Source organism: Oikopleura dioica, chromosome 1 (genome assembly GCF_907165135.1).
Source record: "Oikopleura dioica chromosome 1, OKI2018_I68_1.0, whole genome shotgun sequence".
NCBI classification, from domain to species: Eukaryota; Metazoa; Chordata; class Appendicularia; order Copelata; family Oikopleuridae; genus Oikopleura; species Oikopleura dioica.
In genome coordinates, this window is record NC_137291.1 from 1,219,705 (window position 1) to 1,244,126 (window position 24,422).

Consider the following 24,422-nt stretch of genomic DNA (forward strand, 5'->3'; position numbering starts at 1 on the left):
AGACTGCGGAAGATGCAGAGAAATTTATAGTCGGAGCATAAAACCGCAAAATTGGCATGAAAGAAGCGTGTGGTAGTTTTTCTTGTTTCCTTGGAGCACGGTGGAAAATTTGATTAGTTGTTAAAGGTGGCGTGGATATTTATTTCTTGCTGATAGAAAGACTTCTTGCTTTTTATCCCGTTTTATTGCGTCTAAAAATGAATTTATTTTCACTTTTTACTGGATTTTTTTTTCATTCTGAAATCAAGGAAGAGCAATGGCGGTTTTCGACCAGAGGCGGAAATCTTCTTAGAATTCAAATCTTGATTTATTTGAGGGCCCCCTCCCCCCTGTCAACAATTTTCGAAAAATCTATTTTCGGATTTATAAAATTTTGAACCCGGAAATGGATTCTACGGGTCAAAAAACGATTTTAAGGCTCCATTTTTTGGGTGTCTATCTAAACTCTGACACCCTCAAAATCGCGTTTGAAAATCGGACTTTTTGACGAAAAATGAGATAAAAAGTCCTAATTTTGCTATTATTTTAGATTTTTATTGGTCAAAAAGTGCTCCGATCAAGTTTTTATGGTAAATCTAATTTTCAGGCACACAAAGTAGCCAAAATATGGCTTTTTTGAAATTTTCGATTTTTTAGGAAAATTGTTGACGGGAGGGGGGGTCCTTAAAGGAATTTTTCCCGTCTTATTATTCTTCTATACTTCTTCATAGAATCGTTTGTTTCATCCAGCTCCTACCCGACGGGAACTCTACCTGCTTCTTCAGCTGTTTTGGCCGATCGACGTGGCGCACGGTTATCCTTCGAAAATCCTTCAACGAATCATTTTTCTTTTGAAAGACTCAATCAATTTCATGGGAGATAAATAATGACGACAAGAAATCATGACGAAAACCAAGTTTGATCATAATTTTCAAGGGCTTATCATAATCGTCACATAGGGAATTCCATTGAAACATGATGTTACGCGGTAGAACCCAAGATACAAAACATGGTTCTGACAAGCTAAAATAATCAAAAAAAAAACTTGAGCACGATTTTTACAAGCTTCCTCACGTTCTTCTTGCATAAGAACCCAAAAGCAAAAGAAAAGCAAAAATTCTTTCTGAGAAAAGGGAAAAATGAAGACTGATGGACTTGCTGAGCGAAAGTCCTGAGAACACAGCGCCGCTAATTCAACATCATAATTTGACAGTTGAAGTGATTTCAGAAATGAATCGAACGGTTAAATAATCGCTTAACCGATCACTGAAAATGATCGACGAGGTTTCATGTTGAAGAAATTTTATATTTGAAAAAAAGATAACTTCACCATTATTGGATTTTTCATTTATAAAAGATAGACTTTTTTCCTCATAAAGAAAGAGCGCAATTGTAAAAAACGTGAGTTCTGGAAAACCACTTTTATTTCGCAAGTTTTAATTTTTTTGTCGACCTCTGGGTCGTCAGGGTGACATTATCTGACCATGATTTCAATCGCGACAGTTCTTTATCTCATCCGCCGCGATCTTGGTGAGAAAGAGGGTAATTTACGAAAAACCTGAAAATGGCAACAAGGGCAACATGGGCAACAAGGGCAACACGGGGCAACAAAGGCAACAAGGGTATCTAAAAAAACAGCTTCAAGTCTCCAAAACCTGAAAATGGCAACAAGGGCAACATTCCTTCGCTTAGAAAACAACATCTTCTAGAGATGAAGGCGCGAAAGTAGAGAAAGTTGGCCTCCTGCAAAAATGAGTTCTCTACCAGATTTTGCGCGCAAGGGCCGCAGGCCCGCAGCGTGCTCAACAGCGTTGATTGTTACCTCCTTAAAATATTGTGAAACAGTGAAGTTAGTTGTTTTTTAAGTCGTCATTTGATTTCGGAATGCCATTCGTTGCACAACAATATCATTTTATTTAGCTTAATTCGTCTTTGCTGTGTGTTGCCCTCTTGAATTTCCCAGACTAAGCCAAGTAGAACGCAGAAGAATTCATAAAAAACAATTCTAGAGACGCGCTTTTAAAAACAACAACAACTGCCAAATCAAAATCGGCGCAAGTGCTCAAAACCTGAAAATGGCAACAAGGGCAACATGTTGCCTTTGTTGCCCTTGTTGCCATTTTCAGGTTTTACCGTAATTTAGAGAAGTACATCTCTTGAGTCGATTTTCTTCGCCACCTGTGAACTTGACGCAAGAAACGGTATCCTTAGCTGTAGTAGGGAGGGACGATTGACACGTACCCCAACGGGATCGTCAGTTCTGTTGGCAAAATACGAAAGATTGGGACGGCTTAAGAGACTCGAGTGGATATAGATTGTTATCTCCTAAATTGCTCTCGGAAATATTTAAATATAGTTGTTTTTATCTCCATTTTGGTTTGGTATAAGAAGTTTTCTTAACATTTCGACAAAGTCTCTCATTAAATCGAGTAATTTTCGGTTGAATGACCGTCGATAATGACGAATTCAAGCTGCGAAAACGCAAGAAAACGAGGTTTTTTGAACGAAGAAAAATGGTACTTTGAGAGAATCGATGACTACTCACGATTTGGCAGTGAGATTTGACTAATGGAAGGACTCTTTTTGGAGAGGAGCTCTCCAAAGTGTTTATCGAATTAGCGAGGATTGAGGAGTGGGAGTTATGCGCCACGGTGGGAACATCTTGAGTAACTGTTCTAAATAGTTGGTCATCGAATGAGGACAGTTTCTTTCTAATCTGGACTTGGTGAGAGTGCCGCGTCACCTCGGACAGTCTCAGACGCTAGAAATAACGTGAACCTGACAGTTTCAAAAGAGGACACCGACCAAAATTTACTGCTTTGTGAACAAAAAAAAAATTCTTGCTCAAAAAGATGTTTTTCAACAAAGAAATAAAATTTTTAAAATGGAGATTTTTCAAATTTGATTTTTATTTTAAAGACTTTAAAATATTTATTAATTCAAGGCGATGGCACTTTATTAGCCCTAATTGAGCAGTCTGAAGGAGAAAATCAACCTGTTGTTATTTTAATTTTGGGTTCACAACATTCTTTGAATTCATGGCACTTTTTATGCACCTTTCGACTCTGAAAAAAAATGCGGTAAAGTTCGGTTCATTTTAGAGCTTTCAAAATCCCTTGTTTTCGCCGACCCGACCCTTCACCTTTCGTTGTTGAGAGTTCTTTTTAAAGACATGTATTAGCAACGTGGCTAAAAGTAGACCAAAAATAGATAAAGAGGACAGCATGGTTTGATGACACTGGAGCTTCGAGTACTTTTCACTTTCCGTTTGTTTTTTCATCACCGCAATAGATCGAAAAAGGGGACGCTTTTTTGAGTGACTAAGGCGAAAAGAGTCCTTTCTATTTATTTTTACTAAAAACATTTTTTATTTTTTAAAAAATAAATAAATATTTATTACAAAATTTTGAGTCGAAAAACTGATAATTTTTATTATTCGAAATCGACCAAAAACGGGATGTTTTCGTGCCTTATCTGATTTTACCCGAGAAAGTTCAAGCCAAAAAGCGACCGGAGTTATCCTAAAATTACAAGTATAAATTGCTCATTACGAAAAGTCACAGATTTCGGAAGAACCCAGTCTTTGTGCTTGATGCAACGTTTGACTGATTTCTTTTTAATGGGCGGCGTGGTTGACTCTTTTCGAGCTCCCCGCCAATTGTGGCTGGAACTCTCCGCTTCCTGCTCATACAATACGCTCTCATTCGTTTTTCATTTCGAAAAAAAAATATCATATTAAGAAAATTAAAAACTTAAATTTAAAATAAAAACAATATTTTATAAATTAAAAAAAATATTTTAATATTATATATAAATATATAATATAATAATAATTAATTATAATATAATATAATTATATATAAATATATAATATAATTATATAATATTGTTATAAATATAATTTTTAGATATTTTTTTTAAATTTTTTCTTAACTTTTTTTTCTTTATTTTTCTATTTTCTTTTAATTCAATTTTTAAATTTTTTTTTCTAAAACTAAAAGGCAAGCAATCAGCGAGTGAAAATGGTTGAGCGCAGCTGTTAGATCACATTTCTGATGAAACATTTGGTTGTGCAAATTAAGCAACCGCACGTGATAGTACGGATGGACAGAATCTGCCCAACGAGGTTTGTAACTGTTGATTTAGGCGAAGACTTCTCAAAATCTAGAATTTTATGGCTTTGGGAAAGACGCCTCTAAAATTTTGATAAGAAATATATTCGATAAATTTTAAAAGCTACGAAATTTAAAAATATCGTCTCTGAGGCTTTGCATAAGAAAAATTTCCCTTACATGAGGTCTTAAGTTTGTTGAACAGAATTTTGAAGGATTCTAAATCAAGAGTGTTCAGATCCTCACGGAATCACTTGATCTTTGCCGATGTCAAACATGACTTCTTTGACTCTTCTGTCAACCCTGGAATCCTTGTCGGATGACTTTTTCGAGATTTTCTTAATCTTGAAATCTTTAAATCATGATAACCCTAACCCAAAAAAGTTATCCAATGTTCAACTTACTTTTTCGCATGTTTCCGAGAACGGAGAATTCAAGCTGAAGAAAAGAAAATCATCTTTTCGGGGGCAAAAATGCAGTTGACAGGATGATTTGGCTCAACAGAATTTTTCAAATGCCTAAGGTACCTTGCGTCGTACTCGGCGATTTCCGATTACAAGGTGGCAGATATTTATAACACGTCAAAAACGGAATTCCCAGAACAAGCCTTTCTTACGAAGGAGTCGAAAGTTTTGTGTAAAAAGAGTTTTATCATTGCCAAAGACTTCGTATATTTTAATTTTACCATTTTTTATGATGATATTTTTCATTATTTTAGGAAAATTGGGGGTTTTCGATGAAAAATTCCGTGAAAAAAATTTTCAAAAATTGAAATTTTAGCTTTTTTAAGAAATAAATAAAGGTCTAAACTTTGTGGTTCCGAAGTAAAATAAGGGTGTCACAATGTAAAATTTTGAAGAAAAAGCTGCAGCCAAATGGCTATTCTTGACATCTACTACCTTAAATCGGGAATAATTTTTTATGATGGTGTTCTATTTTAGGTAAAAAATCTCTATATTTAAGGGTGCCCCCTCTTTTTTCTATAAACATCTTAAAAATCACTTCCGTAAAGATGCGAAGAAATCTAAGCCCGAGTTGTTTAATAAATTTTCTCAAAAGCGTGCTCGAAAAATCTTCTCAAATCACGTTTTTCGCGGAAGCTTTAGAAAATAACAGTCAGGTTATTCAAACTGATAAGAGCGCAATTTGTGAACGGAAACGAGCTAACCCGACGATTTATGTTCGCCACGAGGGTCTTAATTTAGAAGGAGGGCGTTTTTGAATTGCAAATTTGATGAGTTCTAGGGCATGCTATGTGAGTTCTTGAGCCACTTAAGGGGGTAGATATCAAGAATTGCCATTTGGCTGCAGTTTTTTCTCTTAAATTTTACATAGTGACACCCTTATTTTACTTCGGAAACAATAAGAAAAGACCTTTATCTATTTCCTATGAAAGCCAAAATATAAAATTTCGAAAAAAATTTTTCTTAGAATTTTTCATCAAAGATTACTAACTTTCCTAAAATACTCATTTTGAGGACAGCTACTAGACTAGGATTGTTGTACCTCAAAATCTCAAGAAATTTAAATATTTGGCTTCAATAGAAAATAGATAATTGTCTGAAATGATTTTCGAGCATAAAAATTAAGGGGGTCACTATGTTAAAATTGGAAAGTAGACTGCAAAGAAATTCTTGATATATACCCCTATAAAGGAAAAAATATTGTTGAAAAGATTCTGTATTGAAAAGAAACCAGTTTCGAATCAATTATAAAATCTTTTGCTGACCTTTTCTTTCAATCATCCAAAAAAAGCTGTCTAGAATTTTCAAATCTTACAAAATCCACCTTTTTTAAAAGAAAAAATTGTCCATTTTCAGCCTCAGCTGGACGACCCGGTCGACTTTTTCTGTGCTGATTTTGCGCAAAATTCATGAAAATTACACGTGTCTTTACGGAAGAGAAATTAAGGGTAGACCTTTCGACAGGAGCGCGGGGCCGGGCGTGGCGCAGAAATTAGGAAAGAAGATCAGACGTTAGAAGGGGCAATTTTTACTCATTTACGGAAACGAATAAATGAAAATGATACTTTCAGCAGACCGCAGCGTGGAGAAGTCTGGAGATGAAAAGGAGGGGAAATAGAAATCGCTCTCGGAAGATATTAGTTGGCACGAAAACTGCGCTTAGTTGGTGAATATATATTACAGTAATATATTTGGAGAGGGCCAAACTCAGGACTCACCTTTTGCTCTTGAAATTTTGCTGATTTAACCGCTTTTTCGATTTTGGCTATCGAGTAAACTCCCTTATCGAAAGCCATAATAGCTGCGGTAAGAGTTGTTGTTGAAAACGTGGGAGATATGATACGCTATCTTTGGTGATCCTTGTTCATTCGCTCGGGCAGTAGCACCCTCTAATGATCAAGTAAAAGCTCTTTTGATAAGAGGAACTTTATTTGTACTTTAGAAAAGGACCTTGAAAGGTCATTTTTCGAGGCTTCTCTAGGTATGCAAATCCTCCCCTTTCTTTGGCCCTTGTTATTTTCTTGAGGTCCCTAAAGCTTATTTTGAAACTCCGCTGATCCTTCTTTTCTTTTTAAAAAGACGTCACTTGCAACTTGCAAATCCCTCCTTCTGATTTCACAAATTTCAAAGTCGCAAAAAGTCAAACTCCAGTAATTATTCCTCCTCAACGTCATTACATAGTACGGTACGCATGTAGAGAGCATGTGACATGTGACATTCTGCATATTGACATTTGTAAGTTCTAGAAGTCGTTTCTCATCTTGGCGGAGACATCGCTGGAACATCTTCTTCCGAGAGAGGATGACAGGGCGGAATTATTTTTATTAGCAGAGGGTTGAATAATTAAGAAATTTGCTGGCAAAACTAGTCTCGATTTAAAAAGACTTAAGGACCCCCCGTCAGCTTTTTTCGAAAAATCTATCTTCGGAATTTTAAAATTCTGACCCCGGAAATGGATTCTACGGGTCAAAAAACGATTTTGACGCTTCATTTTTTGGGGGTCTATCTCGACTCTAACACCCTCAAAATCGCATTTGAAAATTGGACTTTTCGCCGAAAATTGACGAATTTGCCCCAATATTGGCAAAAATATTGATTTTTCTTGGTCGAAACTTCATCACATCAAGTTTTCGTAACAAGTTCAACCTTAGGACGCATTAAGGTGGTAGAAACAGCTTTTTTGAAAAAAGCCGATTTTTGAACAGCGCCCTAGCTCAGCCAACCTTAGATTTTTAAATTCTCTCGTCAATTTTAGTTAGATCTATCTTAGATCTAAAAGCATCTGTTTTGAAAATTATTTTTTGCTAAGACAGTTTAGCGCTAGAGAGCGAAACATCAACCCATCTCGTCAAAAGTCCCGATTTTTGCTCATTTTCAAGCACAATTATCTCGAATCATGTGATGGACCGAGAATTTCAAATTTCATTTTGAGATAGTTCAACCCTTTTTCTAGGAGCATCTATGATTGAAATTGCCTTTTTATAAAAATTGATAATGCAATCAAAGCGTTTGAAAATCGAAAGTCGAAAATCACGAATTCGTGAAAATCAAGGAAGAAAAATTCGAAAACCCGTTAACATTGTTAAATATAATTGTTCTTACGAATCAGATAATTCAATAAATATACGGAATATGCTTTCTTATCAAAAAAAATCGTAAAAATATGATTTTGAACGGTATTTTTTCACTGAAAAAACTCGCGCATCAACGCGCAACGCAGGATTCAATGAATCTAAAATCGATTTTTTCTCGATTCTGATTAGCGAACGAAAAAAGTTATAATGATAAGATTTGTTGTGCATGAGCTAAGCTTTCAGAATCGACAAAGAAAAATTTGTAAATCCTACATTCAAAAAAGCTGTTTCTACCCCCAACCAAAAATATGGTGTTTTTAAAAATTTCAATTTTTCGAACGAAAAAGCTGACGGGGGTCCTTAAGGGTGTCCCAACCGAGTTTTTTACTAGTTCAAATACATTGTTGGGGATACCCTTAAAAGTCATTTTGGGAGACCCTTCAGTTTAAAGGTCGTAGCACCTTTTATTTACGGCTTTTAAATCCCATCCTAAACCTCTCTCTAGCCGGTAGCAAGTAATTTATGCGCCTAAGTTTCGAGTGTCTCTCAGAAAAATACAGAAAACGACACGAGGACGACTTCCGTCTATTCACCAAAAAGAGAGTCAGCCTCAAAGTTCATTGGGTTTTGAGAGCTTGACTTGGTGATGTTTGAAGATTGGTCTCTTGAATAATGAGATCGGGCGAATTGAATATGTACGACCACGAAAAGATAAGGGCGTATAATTACTTCCAGAGGTCAACTTGAAGTTTCTAACGAATAAGCTTCAAGTTTTTCAATAAAGAACTCGAAAAGAAGGTTTCTTAGAGAGAAGAAATTGCAGTAAAAATCAAGATTTTGTTAATTTCACACCTTTTTTGAGACTTCGTGGTCTCAATTTTGCGGTGAGAAAACACCATTTTGCTAGAGCACCACAAAATGCCAGCTTTTCAAAAATTGATTCGAACACCGGCTTGGCCAGCATACGAATTAAATTTTTCAGAAAATTAAATTGAATCTTCGCGAAAGAATTTGTCTAATTGGATTTTCAGAAGTGCATCGTGAGTCGTTATCAAATCAAGCGAATAAGAAAACGACGATAATTTTTATGGGCGTCTCGACGATAATTGATCATTGGAAGAAGACCCTCGAAGACAGACTTGAAGTGTTATGTAATCAAGAAAACCGTGATAACTTCAAATTTGGGCGGTTTGTTATTTCTTAGCTCAGCTGATGGAGCCCTCTAGGAGATCGGCTGAGGGTCCACGTGGTCCAGCTTGTAATGAGCCCCCGTTATCTAAAGCACTCTTCCTTCTTCGCGGCGTTTATCGGTTGTTCTCTGTTTTAGAAAATCATCAAAGAAATCACCAAATTTAAAATTTCATAAGAAATTATTTCAAATTTTTTTTTCCTTGATCTTTTAATCAGAACCACTCATTTTTGAAAATTGATATTGAATCTTGCCTTTGAAGGTGAAGAAATTCTTCAGGTAAAATAGTTCCAATTCTTCAGAGACTTCCAAGGCGCGGGAATGTTTTTCTTGAATTTGGCGGTTTTCGCGTTCAAAAGGAAATTAACATTTTTCGGTTTTGACGGAACGTTTCTTTTCCACGGTGGATTTCGACCACGGCAATTGACCTACAAAGGTAAATTCAAAAATTGACCACATTGGTTTGTTATTCGCGGAAAACAACAAACGGTTGTGTTGAATGATTTGCATTATTATAATTTTGAGAATTTCAGAAATCAAAAATTCAGCATTTTAAGTGTTTCCAGAAAAGCTGAGGTGGCGAATAAGCAGATTTTGGGCCATTTGAATTGCTGATTATTCGGAAAAACTGAAGATATTCTGAATAAATTTCCAGCAAGCCATTATTTACAAACTACGAGCGCTGACTCAAGCTTAACATCTGAAATTCCGATCGCGCGAAAACGTGGGGTAATAATTTTCCACGATAAGAGTCCTTCATCTTGCCCAAAATGTGCATCGCGCCTCATTTGACCTGTTCAAGTATTTTCTGACGCACGAAACCTAACGAGCCTGTTTCACCACGGCGCCAGGGCTAATGGGGTCAGCTTTTTGTTGCCACGAAAAAAGAGGGGCAAAATATTTATCAGCAAAAATGAACCATTTTTGGCCGAATTCTAAGGCATTATTACCGGAATTTTTGGGTTGGGCGGATGGTTTTTGACCATGAACAGGAGAAGATCGGTATTTCCGTCAGCAAGAGGGTCTGAATAGCACGGAAATTCCGGTATCTTAGTTCTATTTTTAAACTTGTTTTCGAAAAATATTTTGTTTTTTTGAGGTTGTCTGGAACCGACAAAAAAAAATTTCGAGAAATTTTGCGTGGGCGGCAACTCGGCTGCTGATAAGCCGGTTTGCCGAATCAAGGTTTCTGATTGGTTGAAAATTTCCACGCAAAATTTGTCGAAATTTTTCGTCGGTTCCAGACACCTCCCGATTTTTATCGCAAAAATTGGTTGAAAATTCTTAAAAAGGTCAAAAAAACGAGAAAAAGAAAAAAATGTCAAAATCAGCATTTCTAAAAAAAGCGTGAAATTATTGCTCGTTTGTCGATTACTCGTCAGCTCGGGCCAAACACTTCAATTTCCTCGGGAAAGAAGGTTAGTGTATCCGATAACGCGACATCGTGGCATAAATATTGAAGAAAACGGGGTCATCTTTTGGTCTGTTTCTTGAGATCATCCTGGCCATGGTTTGTCATCGATCCAAAAATTACCTTTTTTCTAAAAATATTTTAGCTCATCTGTTCTCGAGGTCCAAACATTATTTTTAAGCTTTTTTGGGGAGGGCTAAAGATTGTAGCTAAAGACTGTTGATGTCTCCCCTTGGCTGATCTGGAATGAGTTCGATTATCTGGAAATATTTTGAGAAAAACTTACGCCGCACTTGATAACTTCATAATGTTTTTCGGGATGAGGGGCAGTTCCATATCTTAGCCCCTCACTTGCCGACATCGATTTTCAGAAGAGACATGCACAAGTGCAAGTGTTAATTTTTCTTTTAAAAGATTTTGTTGGCCAAATTTTTAGGGGAAATTTCCATAATTTTAAGGGTATCTGCATATAATTATATTTTGAATCAAAAATTGACGATTTGCTTTTGATAACTTAAGGGTATCAACAAGATGACTCATTTTAGCTCTAGAACTTTTCATGCGCTAAATAAAGTTAATAAAATCTTATTGGTTCCTAAGGGTATACTGGGAGAAAACGCTGTTTTAAAATTGCGACAAGCCGATGGAGCATCCTTAATTCCGGCTTCCTGAAAACCTTCTTCCCCAAAATCTTACGCGTTTTCCCCCGATCCAACGTTCAATTAGCCCTACCGTACCCAGCAGCTCCAACATTCGAAGCGGTTCTTTTTGATAAGACCCTTGTCGCCTTAGTGCGCATCCTCAGACTGACGCGGCGCGGTGCGATTTTCTTTCAATTTGTCGCCTCTTGACTTGAGCACCAATTTTTATATCAGCCGAGGAGAAAGTAACAGTAAGCGCCTTTGCTACGCCAGAATTTGGCTGAGACAGAGCTTTTTTAAAAGCGTGCTTTCTCGGAAAAAACTGGTAATGGAAGCCTTGAATAATAAACCGTTAGTTTCACATCAAAATACAGATGGAAAAATGGGCAAAATGAATAAGATTAACGATTTGGCAATGTTTGTATTCGTCAAAATAGAAACACGGGACAAGAATATTTTTTAAACAAGGGTGTTGCCCAAAAACATTCCGGCACAAGTTACTTGACTTGGCGGATCCAGGAAGTTATGTTTTTTATGACGACAAAATGGAAAGGTCGCGATGTTTACGACTCATGTCAGGGGTTAGGGTTAGTCTTACAAGTAGGGCTTTGAAGCTTTAGCTCCAAACAAATTATAAGGGTTGAAAAGAACAGGCAAAAGACATAGATTAATTTGTTGATTTTTTAGTTTTGAACCAATCAGATTCTCGAAAAATCAGATGAAAAAAGGGGGATGAGTGAAGAACCGACAAAAATCCTAATAAATTTTGCATCGAAATTTTCATTCAATCAGAAGCTTTGAATCGGATCACCAGCCAATCAGCAGCCGATGAGCCGCCCACGCAAAACTTGTCGTAATTAGTCGTCGATTCCTGCCGCTACCCCGTTTTTAGCCAATAACAGTCAATCAGACCCCATATTTTTCTAATACCAATCACAAGTGAAAATTTCTGTCCGCGAATTTCCGTATCAATCAAGTCTTGATTCACAAGAACATACTTAGCGCCGCATTTCCGTAAAACAACTCGTAATTCAAACCCTTTTAGATCACCCCGTTACTTGTAAATCGGTCATCACTTGCTCCGATTCGCTGCAATTCATCATAATCCCACGTTTTTCCCAGCTGCATTTTCGAAAAATAACTCTCACCTTTGAAAACCCCTTCTTCAATCTTTGTTTTGAGGAAATTTCACGAGAAAATTGCAAATTCGAAATTTCTTAATAACAGGGATTTTTTTAGAAGACAACTTCTTTTAGAGGACATTTGTTAGAACATTTTCTGGGCCGAGCAATTATGGTTTTTTGACTTTTTTTGTCAATTTCTGCGAAGTTTGAAATGGACCTCTTTGGAGCGCATCTGATCACTTCCGCAATTTTGAGTTTGATGGAGACTTCCTTCTGATGGACTTTTTGGAGAGTTCGAATTTAGAAAAACAGAAATTACGGAACTTAGATTTCAGGTGAAAAATAAAGAAGAAAGTGGATATTTAAAATATTGCAGTGCTGAAGAAATTCTCAAACGAGAAAAAATATTTTTCGAGCCGAAAAATTGAATGTTTGAAAAATTTTATCTTGACTTGTCTTGTCACATGTTTTTTTCCTAAAATATATTTGACCTTCTTGGTAATTCTAGACACCTTGGCAAAGATTTAAAAAAAAAGGTATTGTCACAACATTAGAAACACAGATAACCTTGTGATACCAAAAGATAATTCAAGCTCATTATATGATTCTCCGAAAATAAATTTTTCAGCAAAATGCGCCATCGGGGTTTTCTAATCATCAATTAGTGGTCCCTAACAGAGTTGCAAATTTTGTGAGCTCAGCTCAGCAATTTTGAGACGTGGGTCAGCTCAGGTCAATTGCTCTTCGAAAGCAGCCAGCTCAGCTCAGTCTTTTGAGCTGACCAAGCTGCAATTTGCAACTCTGGTCCCCAAATAGTACCAAAAAATAAAGTATAAGGTATAAAGTATCCAAAGAAAAGGAGGTAGTCTACAGGGCTTGTATTTTTAGGATAAATGAGAAAAAAACTTATTAATGACTTTAAACTTTTTTTTAGCTTTTGAAACTCATAATCTTTCATTTTGCAAAAAAACTTATCTCCAGGCAATTTTCTTCGTGTGAGAAGTCGCGAACATTATGTAATTATTATGTTTACGTGAGAAAATTGCCCTCTTCTAGGAACTTGGCTGATAAAACCGGGTGTAAGTTAGTTTTAGCGCAGCCAAAATTAAAAAAATAAAGAAGTTCTTATAGATAAGATTCGTAATAAAATAACAATACGGTAAGGCAATTACAAAAGTTACCTCACGTTTGGAGGATCAAAAGGGTTCGACGTGGCTCCTCGCTAACAGGAATCGCCGAATCGGCTTCGAAATGGGAATTGAGAGCGCTTTGCTGGGAACGTGCGCGGCGACGAATAAATTTTTGACTTTTTGAATTCATTATTAGTTTTAATTAGCTAAGCGGTTTTCTGCTTAGCTTGACTAGACGGGACAGGTAGAAGTTCTTCATCTTTTCAAAGAAGAAAATTTTTTCTCAAAAAAGCCGTTTTTCGGAAGAAAAAAAAAATAAACAAATTTTCTTCTAAATTTTTCGAAAAAATAATTGAAAAAAAATTTGAAATTTTGACTTCCACCTTGACCATTATTGATAATGGTGCGTTATTGTAACGTGACGTAAAATATTTCCAAAACCCCGACGAACACCAAAATCCTCTTTTGGCGCGAGACGGAATTCTTTGTTTTGAACACGTTTCTCAAACCATGGTGCTTGTCCTCGCTAGCCAAAGTGGCCATTTGAAAACAACGCGACTGGTTGTTGAGCCTTAATCGTCTCTTTTAGCGAGAACGAAAAAGTTTCATCTTTGACAAAATCATTGTGAATTGTCAGTCAAACAGAAAAGTTCAAATTTTAGAAATTATATTGCCTTTCTTGAAATGCGCAATGTTCTTTTTGTTTTGGGTCATTATTCTAAACCACTTGCACTATCTTTAAGGCCACTGCATAAAACTCTTTTAGTGGCTGTTTGTTGTTTTATTCTCATTGTAGTTCTGCAGCACGGAGTGACACATAAACCTTATTTTTGCCATAAACATGTCAAAACGGGGTTTGACCCCTCGGGTTTGCTCGTTCCTGGCAGAGCCATTTTAACAATTTTCGATTTTAGGGAATTCTAAAAGATCAATTTTCATCAGAAAAGAGTTCTGTTGCTTTTTAGTTGATGTACCCAATTAAGGGGGTGGTGGTCGAGAATAAGACCCGGTTTTTCTAAAAAATTCAAAAAGGATTCAGAAAATTGTTCGTGAAGCCTGTTGAAACGAAAAAAATTGCCTCTCACTCAGTTTCAGACCATAATTTTGACAAAAGAATATAAAAGTAGAGACAAAAATCCGCAAAATTCACTTTTTGGGGGAACTTTGAGCGATTTTTTCTCGAATTTTTTAAGGAAAATATAACCTAAACTCCACGCTATTGCATCGACTCAACCTTTATCTCTTCGAAAACTAAAGAAAAATATTCGTATAAAGGTGGTTTTTGCTCAATCTTGGTCAAAATGAACCCTTTTTCTCCTCCACCACCCCTTCAAGCTACATTAAATCAGGTACCTGAGGTATATTTTTATGTATATTTTAAAATTTCAGTTTTTAGCAGAAAAACTTCAATGGGTCTGATGATGTAGTTTCTGTTCCGAAAATGTCATGCCTACAAATAAACCAACTCATAAAGTACCCCGTTAATTTTGAGGTCTTAGGTCAGAAATCGACCCTGCTCTCTGTCACCATCGCGCTCGCGCTTTTCGAACTCACAAAAAACGTGACAGCGCCACCTAGTCCGTTGCGGATTCTAGGGCGCGGCGGCGCGGCGGAGGGCAAAATTTGTCGGTAAGCAAAACGGTCGAATATAGCGGAAAGAGCGCGAGAAAAAATACTCAGAAGACAAACTTTTATTTTTTTGTAATTTTTGAGAGAGACTTAACGATTTAAAAGAACCAAAAATGAAGATTTCAAGGATCGGTGACATGTTTTTTGACTAAAAATTTATCGGTTATAAGGGGAGGTAGCTAGAATTCTCGAAAATTTCGAAAAGCATTAAGAGAAGGGTCATCAATTTTCGGATTTTTCGAAACTTAAAAAAGCTGAAAAACCTAATTGAATAAAAGAAAATCGATTTTTCGGGTGAAAAGAAAAAGGTTCAAAAATTCATCAAAATATATAAAAATAAATTTTGTTGAAAAATTTAGTTAAAAATCGGGTAAATCGAGGGGGGCATTTTTTCGAAATTTCATCAAAAGGATCGATTCTTTTCAAATCTAAATGTTTGGTTCTTTTTCCGAAAAAATGCCTTAATCGCAGCCTTTGCTTCATCCATAGCTGTTCTAATGACAAAGATAATGCGTCAAAACATCTGCCCAAAATTTCTGGCTAGAACGTGCTGATGACTTTTTTACAATGCGCAATTTTTTCAGCCCCCTTTTTCGAGGGTCTTTCAAATCCTTTCATCCCAAAATTGAGCCCCTCGCTAAAACCCCTTGCGTCTTTACGTCACGTGGCTTGATCCGCCGTTCTTTCCGGCGCATGGAATCGTTATCATTTTTTGCTTCTTTAGGGGTTAAATGGCTTCAAAGTTTATTTTGCGAAAAACGAAAAATCCACTGTCCCACGTTGCATAAGCCATAAGCGGGTAGTTATGTGATTGTTGATAACAAAGGGAATAGAATGCTGAGGTACAAGAGAATGAAGCTGATTACAAACTAAGTAGGGGATTATCCCCTTTCTTGATAACATAATAAATGATTTTCCTAGCTGTCTAAATTCAAAACTATTAATAGAAAAACTATTTTACAAACGAAAGAGACTGTACCCAAAATTAATGTTGCAAAAATAGAAGGTTTTTGATAAAAAAAATTGGAATACAATTGGTTCGGAATTTTGAGCGTGTTGTAAAATCGCCTGTTAATAAAGTCCCACCCTTAATATGATTCAATTGATCGTGCGTTCGGATAAACAAAGAGGATGAAAAGTCACAAGAAATTTGAAACTGCGGGGCAGATCCGACAAGAAGAACGAACTCTCAGAATCTGGGTTCCGATTCGCCGAAAGGCCAAATACAGCAATCTTATTGGCGATCAAAGATTATATTTGAAAAATGGTATTTTCTTTATTTTCACCTCGATATTTTGGTTTAGACTAGAAATTGATATTTTGTATCAGAAAACCGAAAAAATGCGATGCAAAAATGAAAAGTGATAAGATAAGGACTGAGTTAGATCGGCTCGCATGACTGAGATAATTGCTACTTCTTTGGTCTTAGAACTTAAAAATAGGAAATTCATAACGACCTCTTCTTTTTTTGAATGTTTTCGAATGACGAGAAAATTCCAAAGAGCAAAGGGAAAAGGAAGAAAAACAGGATTTCGAAAAAAAGACTTTTTCAGAGTTATTTTTGTTTCGAGTCAGAAAAAGGGATCTAAGAGGGTTGGAATAATAAGGGTCATGCAACGTGGTAGAGGAATTGATTTCGGAATCTGATCATCATTTTTTTGATTTTTTTCAAATTGTCATCGAAAAAAGCCTTTTGCCGATTCTTTTTGGAACTTCAAACACAAAATTGACCGATGGCGGTATCGCACACCACAAGGTAAATCAAACAAAAGTTTTTCGAAAAAAAATTTTGTTGCAAATTTTTCTTTAAAATTTTTAAATAAAAATTCTTGATCTAATCTCTCGTTTTCTTTAGAATATTCTTGACGGAGCAGATTTGACTTCAATCATTCCGGCGCGATTGGAATATGCAGCAGCAGCGCGAAATCCCCTTCCAAATCCGCGTTTCATTTTCCACAATAAAATTCCAAAGTGCGGATCGACCACCATGGCGAATATTCTCGCAGCTTTGGAGACGACGAACAATTTCAATCTCATTCACTATCATCCCTGTATCAAATCTCGTAAGTATCGAATTCTAGGGACATTTACAGACATTTAAAGACATTCAAGGTCATAGGCTATTATTCATAAGGATTTGAGTCATAGGCTAAGACTCATATAATGAGTCATATGATATGACTTATCATAAATGAATCATCTCATATGATATGAGTCACAGTCTATGATAATATGACTCATTTTATATTTTAAATTATAAATGAGTCATATGAGTCATAGACTATGAATCATATGAGCCACATACGTAATGGACATCCATTTGCCCTTTTAGACATCATTACATCAAATGACATTTCGAGTTAAAAATAAAATAACCGTAAAATTCTCATGTTTAGTTAATAATTGATGACATCGTGAGTTCATTGCTTCTGATACGTTTTCGTTACTTTGTTTTATTTTCAGCAAACTGTCCTTGATTATTATCGCAAACTTGAGCGACCTAACACACAACAAATTTAATCTGGGTTTGGCCATGTGCTTTGTTTTGCGAAAAAACACGGTCGGTTTTCTAACGGGAAACTCGTGTTTTCTAAAACCAAGTTCGTCTTTTATTGAGTTTGACTACGGACTGACCACGTTGTATATTCCTTATCTAAAGACCTCAAACGAAACGGGAGAAAATTTTTGGTGGCAACGAGAATTGGTGTTTGCAAAAGTGGCTAGATAGGAGAGCATAGAAAAAATTGATGACTTTTCAAAAAAAGCTTTTAAAAATTTCTTTATGAAATATAATTTATTTCATTATTTTTTCAAAAAAAAATTATAAAATATCAAAATTATAAATATCAAAAAAATTTTTTTTTAAATTAATTATATAATAATTTTTTTTTTGGTTTTGATTATATTAAATTAGAAGTTCCATCCTTAAAAACCCCTTTTATCCTCTTTTTTGTCATCCGACCCGTTTTTTTATTCAACGTGAAATCGGCCCCGTTTTAAACCGCCATCAACACCCATTTATCATAACGATTTTGTTCAGCTTGTGACAAAGCACTCGACGGGCGGAAAAACAGCGATTACCTGGCGGACGAGCTTGCGCCCGAAGTTGAAGAAGCCTCAGCTGAAAGACCACTGGTCCTGGTCAAGGTAGGCATTAACGACTTATCCAGTTGAGAGACGAGCAACAGTTGTTTTTTCTTTGCGGGATTCGAGATTTTTATTCTTCTTTTTTTTAAACTTTCGGCGTTGGAATTTGCATCAGCAAAGAAAAAACTCGCCTCAAAAAACGTAATCAAACATTTTCAAAACCGCGCACTTAGATTTCTGGTCAAATTGACGCGCTCAGAACCGTGGTAAAGGCTCAAATACCACATTTTTGGGTTATAAAAAGATGGACGCAGCTGATTTATTGAAGACGTTTTTGATGAGAATCGACTTGTCTTCTTGATACTTAAGGCTCTCCCAATCCTAAAGGAATTATTTTTCAAATAGTGATTTCGAGGTGATACCCTTAAGATTTTTTAATAATTCAAGAAATTTTTTTTTCTCAAACAAATCTGATAATTCGAATTAAAAATCGGGGGCCGAAAAAAAACCGCCAAACTGGTCTTTTGACACAAAAAAAAACATGTTAAATATCTTGTTCAGCATCATCATTTCACGAATTTCACCGCTTACGATTTGGAACAACCAACGATGATCAATGTCGCCCGGGATCCAGTCAATAGGTTTGTCAGTTCATTCTATTTCAGACGCTTCGGCTTCAACAGAAACGAAGGGGTCAGACGAGAATTTATTGGAAGGAAGAAGCAAGAAATGGTAAGAAGAAAAATTTGTTGATCAAGATTTTCGACTCGAAAAAAAATGAAAAAATTGATTTTCGACTCGAAAAAAAAAATCCGATTTTCGACTCGAAAAAAAATGAAAAAAATTTTTATTTTTGACTCGAAAAAAATGTAAAAAATTTCATTTTTGATTCGAAAAATTGTACTAAAAAGTCATTTTTTTCGCTGTATAAGCACTTTTGCGTCTGTCAAAACGGACTTCTTAAAACTTACAGAATCACTTTATCGACCTGATCTCTAGAAAGAGAGGCGCTAGAATCTTTCGAGAAAGATAAGGAGCTTCTAAAAAGTCTAGCTGGTCTTTAAACTTTTTAATCCACGTGATTAGTTTTGATTTTTGATGTTGCACCAAGAGAGTACGTAGTTGGCCTAATTGAGCGAGCTAAGGAGATAAGCATCAGGTGCGATTCGTGATTCTGGATTTATCGGAGATAAGCTTTTTCTCTTTCAAAAAAATGATATATTTTTAGGGACTTGAAGAATGCGTTCTCAGCGAGGCGCACGAGTGCAGGAACGGGCATAATACTGAACCTTTTTACGAAAAATATTTTTAAAAATTTCATTTAGATTTTTTCTTGAATTTCTGAAAAAATTTTCTTAAAGATTTTTATAAGAAATTTTCCTTCTTGATTTTTATCAAATTATTTTCTCAAAATCTTTTTCAAAATTTTTAATAAAAAAATCAGTAAAAAACTCGAAAAAGCGAAGCAGGATCAAATCAAGGACCGGTTCAAAAAAGCTTACAATCCAATTTCAAAAACAAGGAGAACGAAGACGTTTTGTTTATAATTTGTGACTCAGTCTTGCTCTCATAATTAGGGATTCCCTAATAGGGAAGATTCAATTTTGAACCAGAAATAGCCTTTTTGGAATACATCTGCGGAAGCGACAAATTCTGGCCGGAATGTGGAAATATTGCAAATGTAAGTCAAAATTTTCATGGAAATTTTTAAGTCAATTTTCGACAGTAGAAATGTAAAAAATTTTTCACAAGAATAAAACGTGCGCGAGTCATATTTTCGCATATTCAAAAATCAAATCCGTCATCATCAAATCATTTTTTCATCACCTGGTTTCTCAGTACTTGAAAAATCAACTCGATCAATGAAAATTTGATAAGAAATAAAAAAAAATATCATCCGTTAATTCCTTTTTACTCGTCATTGGTGAGCTTTGCGTGGATTAAGGATGTCGACCCCAGATTCAAGAAAATTTTCAAATTTTTGGATTAAGAACTAAGCCTTTAAAAAATCTTCTATAACGTAAGCTAAAGATTATTTCTGAAGTCAGAAGAGAAATCAATCGTTAACCTCAAATTTCTCTCGTAAATTTTCTTTGAAAATTATCATAGTGAGACCCTTATTTTCGCAATTTTCGCGATTTTTTCTTTGAAAATATGAAAGAATATTTCTCCCTTTTACAGATTTTTTTCGTCAAAAGAAAGCTTTTCTTATCAAATAAAAAACCTCTTTTTCAGTGAAAATAAGGGTGTCACTCTGAAGAATCAGAATAAGGCGAAAAAGAAATGAATCGATAATCAGTGGAAAAAACTCGATTAGATTGAACGCGTCAACTTTCCGTCGCACCGTTAAATTTCATTGTCACCTTTTTATTCAAATTATTTCATCAAATTTTCAAATTTTTTTCTTGAAAAAGTGATGACATAATGTGAAAATTTGGCTCTGACGCAATTTTTCACTTTTTCAATTCAAGTCCTTTTTTAATTCAATGAATTTTAGAAACAGATTTGCGACGTGTTTTTAACTAATTTTTTTCCACCGTGTTGATCAAAATTGATGTCGTGAAATAATTTTCTCCGTTCCATTCGTTAATTCCTGTTTTAGCCAAAGTCGCGCGAGCGTGCTTTAGAAAGAGCGAAGAAGCACGTTTTGAACGAATACCTCGCCATCGGAATCCTCGAAGATATTGAAAACACACTCACGTGAGTATTACACGAAAAAGATGAAATTTTATAATCAAACAGCAAGTTTTGTTTATTTTTGAAGGATTTCAAGAAAAATAGAAAAATTAGGAAATATTTTTTTTTTATTTTTATTAAATAAAAATAATAATAAATAAATAGTAAATTATTTTAAAAAAATTTGAGAATTTTTATTATTCCCAAAAAAAAATTGAGAAATAATTTTTTTTTAAATTAAAAATTTAATTTGAAAAAAAAAATGGTAGAGATTTTTCTATGGTTATATAATCACGCTTCAAAATTCTTGAGGCGTTCAAGGAATTTTCAGCTGTCCCTCAGGAATCTTTATGTTGAGTCATTTCGGAATTTTTTCATTCTTCGTTCTCTTTTCTCTCTGTTTCCCGTTTCCTCATTTTTAACACCGTATAATCTCATTTCCTGACTTCTTTTAGACTCTTCGAGCGAATGGTGCCAACAGTTTTTCATGGAGCACCGGCGGTTTACCGTGCAATCGGGGAGACCATCACGAACCAGGTACGTTCATCCCGTTTTTAATCCCTTCTCTTGCGCGACCAGAGCGCGAATTAAAAGAATTGGTTTTCTGTGACTTAACCTCTTTTTTGCGAAAATCACTGTGAAAAAGCTTATAAAAGAAGAAGGCCCTTAACCTTTTTTGGCGCCCTTGGAAAGTCGCCGAATGTCGTTTAATGTCGCCTTATTTCGCTGAATGTCATCGAATGTCGCCAAATGTCGCCAAATCTTCCTTTTTCTAATAAAAATACAGACATTTGAAAACTAAGTGGCGTCATTCGGCGACATTTGGTGACATTCAGCGACATTTGGCGACATTCGGTGACATTTAGCGACATTCGGCGCTATTCAGCGACATCCAGCGATATTTAGCGACTTTGCCAGTGTCGCCCACCTTTTTTTGATAATTTTTGGAGAACATATTTCTAGCCAATAAAAAATAAACATTTTTTGTAGCAACCAATCAAAAATCTTCTCAAAATTTGAAAACCTCTCTTTTGCTTCTCTCATTTTAATCACGCTTCAGACTTCGACTGCTAAAAAAGAGCCCGTCTCCGCAGAAGTCCGGGAAAAGCTCGAAAAGGGCCCACTCCGCCACCAGGTCGATCTCTACAATTTGATCAAAGCGACTTATGAGCAAAAACTCCGCGATTTCGGAATCACAAAATAATCTGCTAAAACTAAAGAAGTAGAAATTACTCAAAACACAAAAGAAAAATTAACTGTACATTCATACAACTGTCGATTAACTGTACATATTTCAATATTTAAAAAAATGAAAATGTTCTTGATCGGGATGCCCCGAAATGACCTGTGACATTTTTGAAAATCGTTAACCTCACGAAGAGAGGTTGTGACTCATTATTTGCCTGTATGTCTTTTTTTATACACAAACTTAATATTTATCAATAAAAAGCATTTCTTTCCTTTGGAAAGATTTCTCTGTACAATCTTAATTTCCGCCATATTTCTTATTTTTTTATTGAATTTGCATTTAAGGGGGTAGGAACAGCTTTTTCCGAAAAAGGCGATTTTTGACCGGCGCTACAGACAAGAGAATCTTACATTTTCAAATTATCTCTTCAGGTTTAGATAGATACATCTTAGTTCTAGGAACATCTCTCTCGAAATTTGCTTTAGTCATCAAATTTTTGAGTAAACGGGCTCAGAAGCAGCTCATCTCTCCGAAATTCTCGATTTTCGCAAATTTTTAAACACGTATATCTCGAGTCCCCTGATAGTTAAACAAATTTCATTCAGATTTTTGTGAAGCTCAACCCTTTTTCTGGGAACATTTATGAGGAAATTCCGTGAACATAAATAAATCTTATGTTTTCTTTTATGTAGCTGCAGTCCAAAATCGAGGAAGCTATTTCTACCCCCTTAAGAGATTTTTTTAAATTTTCGTAGTGGCTAAGACAGAAGAGTTAAGGTTAGGTTTTCCCGGAAACGACTTTTATTATTGAAAATTCGAGCAAAAATCGTTCCCTGAAAGTTGTAGCGAGCCTGTCGATCGGACACCTTCATATGACGAGGGTTATTCTTAAGCTTAGGGACGGAATTATGCAATAAGAATTGGTACAGGAACAATTCTTCTAAAATTTGGCCAAGATTGGTATGATAACCCTAACCCTTGATCCTTATCCAGGGGGCTACGCACCCGGGACCACCAATAGTTACTCCCAACCCCTAACCCTATCCCCTAACCGAGAAGAGGTTTGGTATAATACCCATTCTAGCTATATTATAAAGAATTGGTCCTGTACCGATTCCAATTGGAGTGCACGCTGTTGGATTTGGTAATCCTAAGTCAGTGACATCATCAAAGTTGGGTTCAATTCCCATGCCAGGGACTTCGATGTTCACAGGATTAAAATTCCACATCAGCGCACACAACGTTTTTTGTGCTTTTTGTGCTCATGTGCTGAGAAATACGCTGGCTTTCTAGTATTTCTCATATAACGGAGAAGGACAAAAACGAGCATCTCGGAAGTTTGGACTTTCCCCTACCCTCGTCAGTTGTTTGTGCGCATTTAGCGTCTTGACAGCGCCCGATCAAGGGGATCAAGTGGAAAAGACGTTCTCCGAGGAAATTGGCATTTTTAAAACTTGATCTGCGCTGCCGAAACTACTCAGGCGGATAAACAGGACACATTTTCTCTCTCTTCAGACGCCGTCATAAAAATATTGCTCTTTTCAATTAAATATTTTTGGGGTTTCTCGAGTTCAGAAAAAAAGCAAAGAGTTCGGTTTTTTGAAGAAAAAATCAGTGGAAAATTACGAGAAAACGTGGTTAGCTCGTTTCAAACGAACAATTTTGGTATTATCTTCGGTCCATTTAGGGCGCGTCCAAATAATGCATCCGCTTTGTCGACAGCTTACTTAGTTCATACGTCCTAGCTCAATTCTTCTTACAGTTGTCATCCTCTCTTCCCGTTATTCTTCGATTGACGAATTTTTAATGATACAAAATGATGAAAAAAAGATGAGAGTTCCGGTGAAGGCTTTAAATTAAGCCGGCCGCAATATTTCTTTTCGACGGAAAATGAGCTTCTCCAGATAGTTTTGCGGTTTTCTTTGATGATTGGAGCTTGGTTTGAATGAAAATATTGATTTTGATGGGGGAGATAATCACTCATTTTGACAAATATAAGAGAAAAATTTTTATTGAATCCTTTTTTTATTTTTAAATTTAACCCTCACCCTAGCACTAACCCTAACCCTAACCCTAACCCTTACCAAAGTGTTCTTTTTTAGACGTAGTAGAAAGCTATTGTCGCAGAGTTTACCGAATCTGGCTATTATTTTCCCCGAACGGGTACTACGCATAAGCCAACATAGAAGTTATTTTTAAGTGTGCCCGAAAAAGATAATCCAAGACCGAGATTATGAAAGATGCTTTTGATGGCACTTTTTTCATCTTTAGATAGTTTGTTCTATCAAGATAACCAGGCGAAATGAACGAGTCTCTCTTCAGAATTGACTTCATAATTGATTTTCTTGGACGGAGAATTGCTTGTTGATCTTGATCAATTTTGATAGTCATTTGAACTACTTGTGTAGAATGGCTGAGAATGTATAGAAATAAACTCTCACATGAATACAAACAGAGCAATAAGGTGACAGATAGACTATTAACAATTCATTAATGAGATGATAAAAAAAGATGGCTAATTAACGATTTGAGTGTTTATTCGGAGATGACGAGTCGAGCCGACAAAATTTCGGTCTAATTCTATAAATGGAAGTGAATTTTTGATTTCCAATAAGATAATGTATTTTGCCTACCCTAATAAAAAGCCTTATCCATGAAATCAGTTTCATATTTTGGTTAAACCGAAAATTTTAGGACTAAACTAATTTTCGGAAGTG

General features: G+C 35.7%; 1 protein-coding gene across 1 annotated transcript; it reads left to right on the forward strand.

Moving 5' to 3' along the window:
- The first annotated feature begins 14,756 nt into the window (after nucleotides 1-14,756).
- Nucleotides 14,757-22,006, forward strand: LOC145710989 (uronyl 2-sulfotransferase-like). The gene is made up of 11 exons (XM_081788704.1): nucleotides 14,757-14,877; nucleotides 16,440-16,509; nucleotides 16,609-16,816; nucleotides 17,794-17,900; nucleotides 18,402-18,572; nucleotides 19,069-19,107; nucleotides 19,300-19,319; nucleotides 19,458-19,521; nucleotides 20,443-20,540; nucleotides 20,972-21,053; nucleotides 21,577-22,006. The coding sequence occupies exons 1-11, from the start codon at nucleotides 14,867-14,869 to the stop codon at nucleotides 21,718-21,720; spliced, it is 1,014 nt and encodes a 337-aa protein (XP_081644830.1). The 5' UTR covers nucleotides 14,757-14,866; the 3' UTR covers nucleotides 21,721-22,006.
- The last annotated feature ends 2,416 nt before the right edge of the window (nucleotides 22,007-24,422 follow it).

Excerpts from the sequence above, each read along its gene's own strand:
- LOC145710989 (XM_081788704.1), top strand. Across the intron at positions 17,901-18,401 it reads GACCACTGGTCCTGGTCAAG|CATCATCATTTCACGAATTT; the intron begins GTAGGCATTAAC and ends TATCTTGTTCAG. Across the intron at positions 20,541-20,971 it reads GATATTGAAAACACACTCAC|ACTCTTCGAGCGAATGGTGC; the intron begins GTGAGTATTACA and ends GACTTCTTTTAG.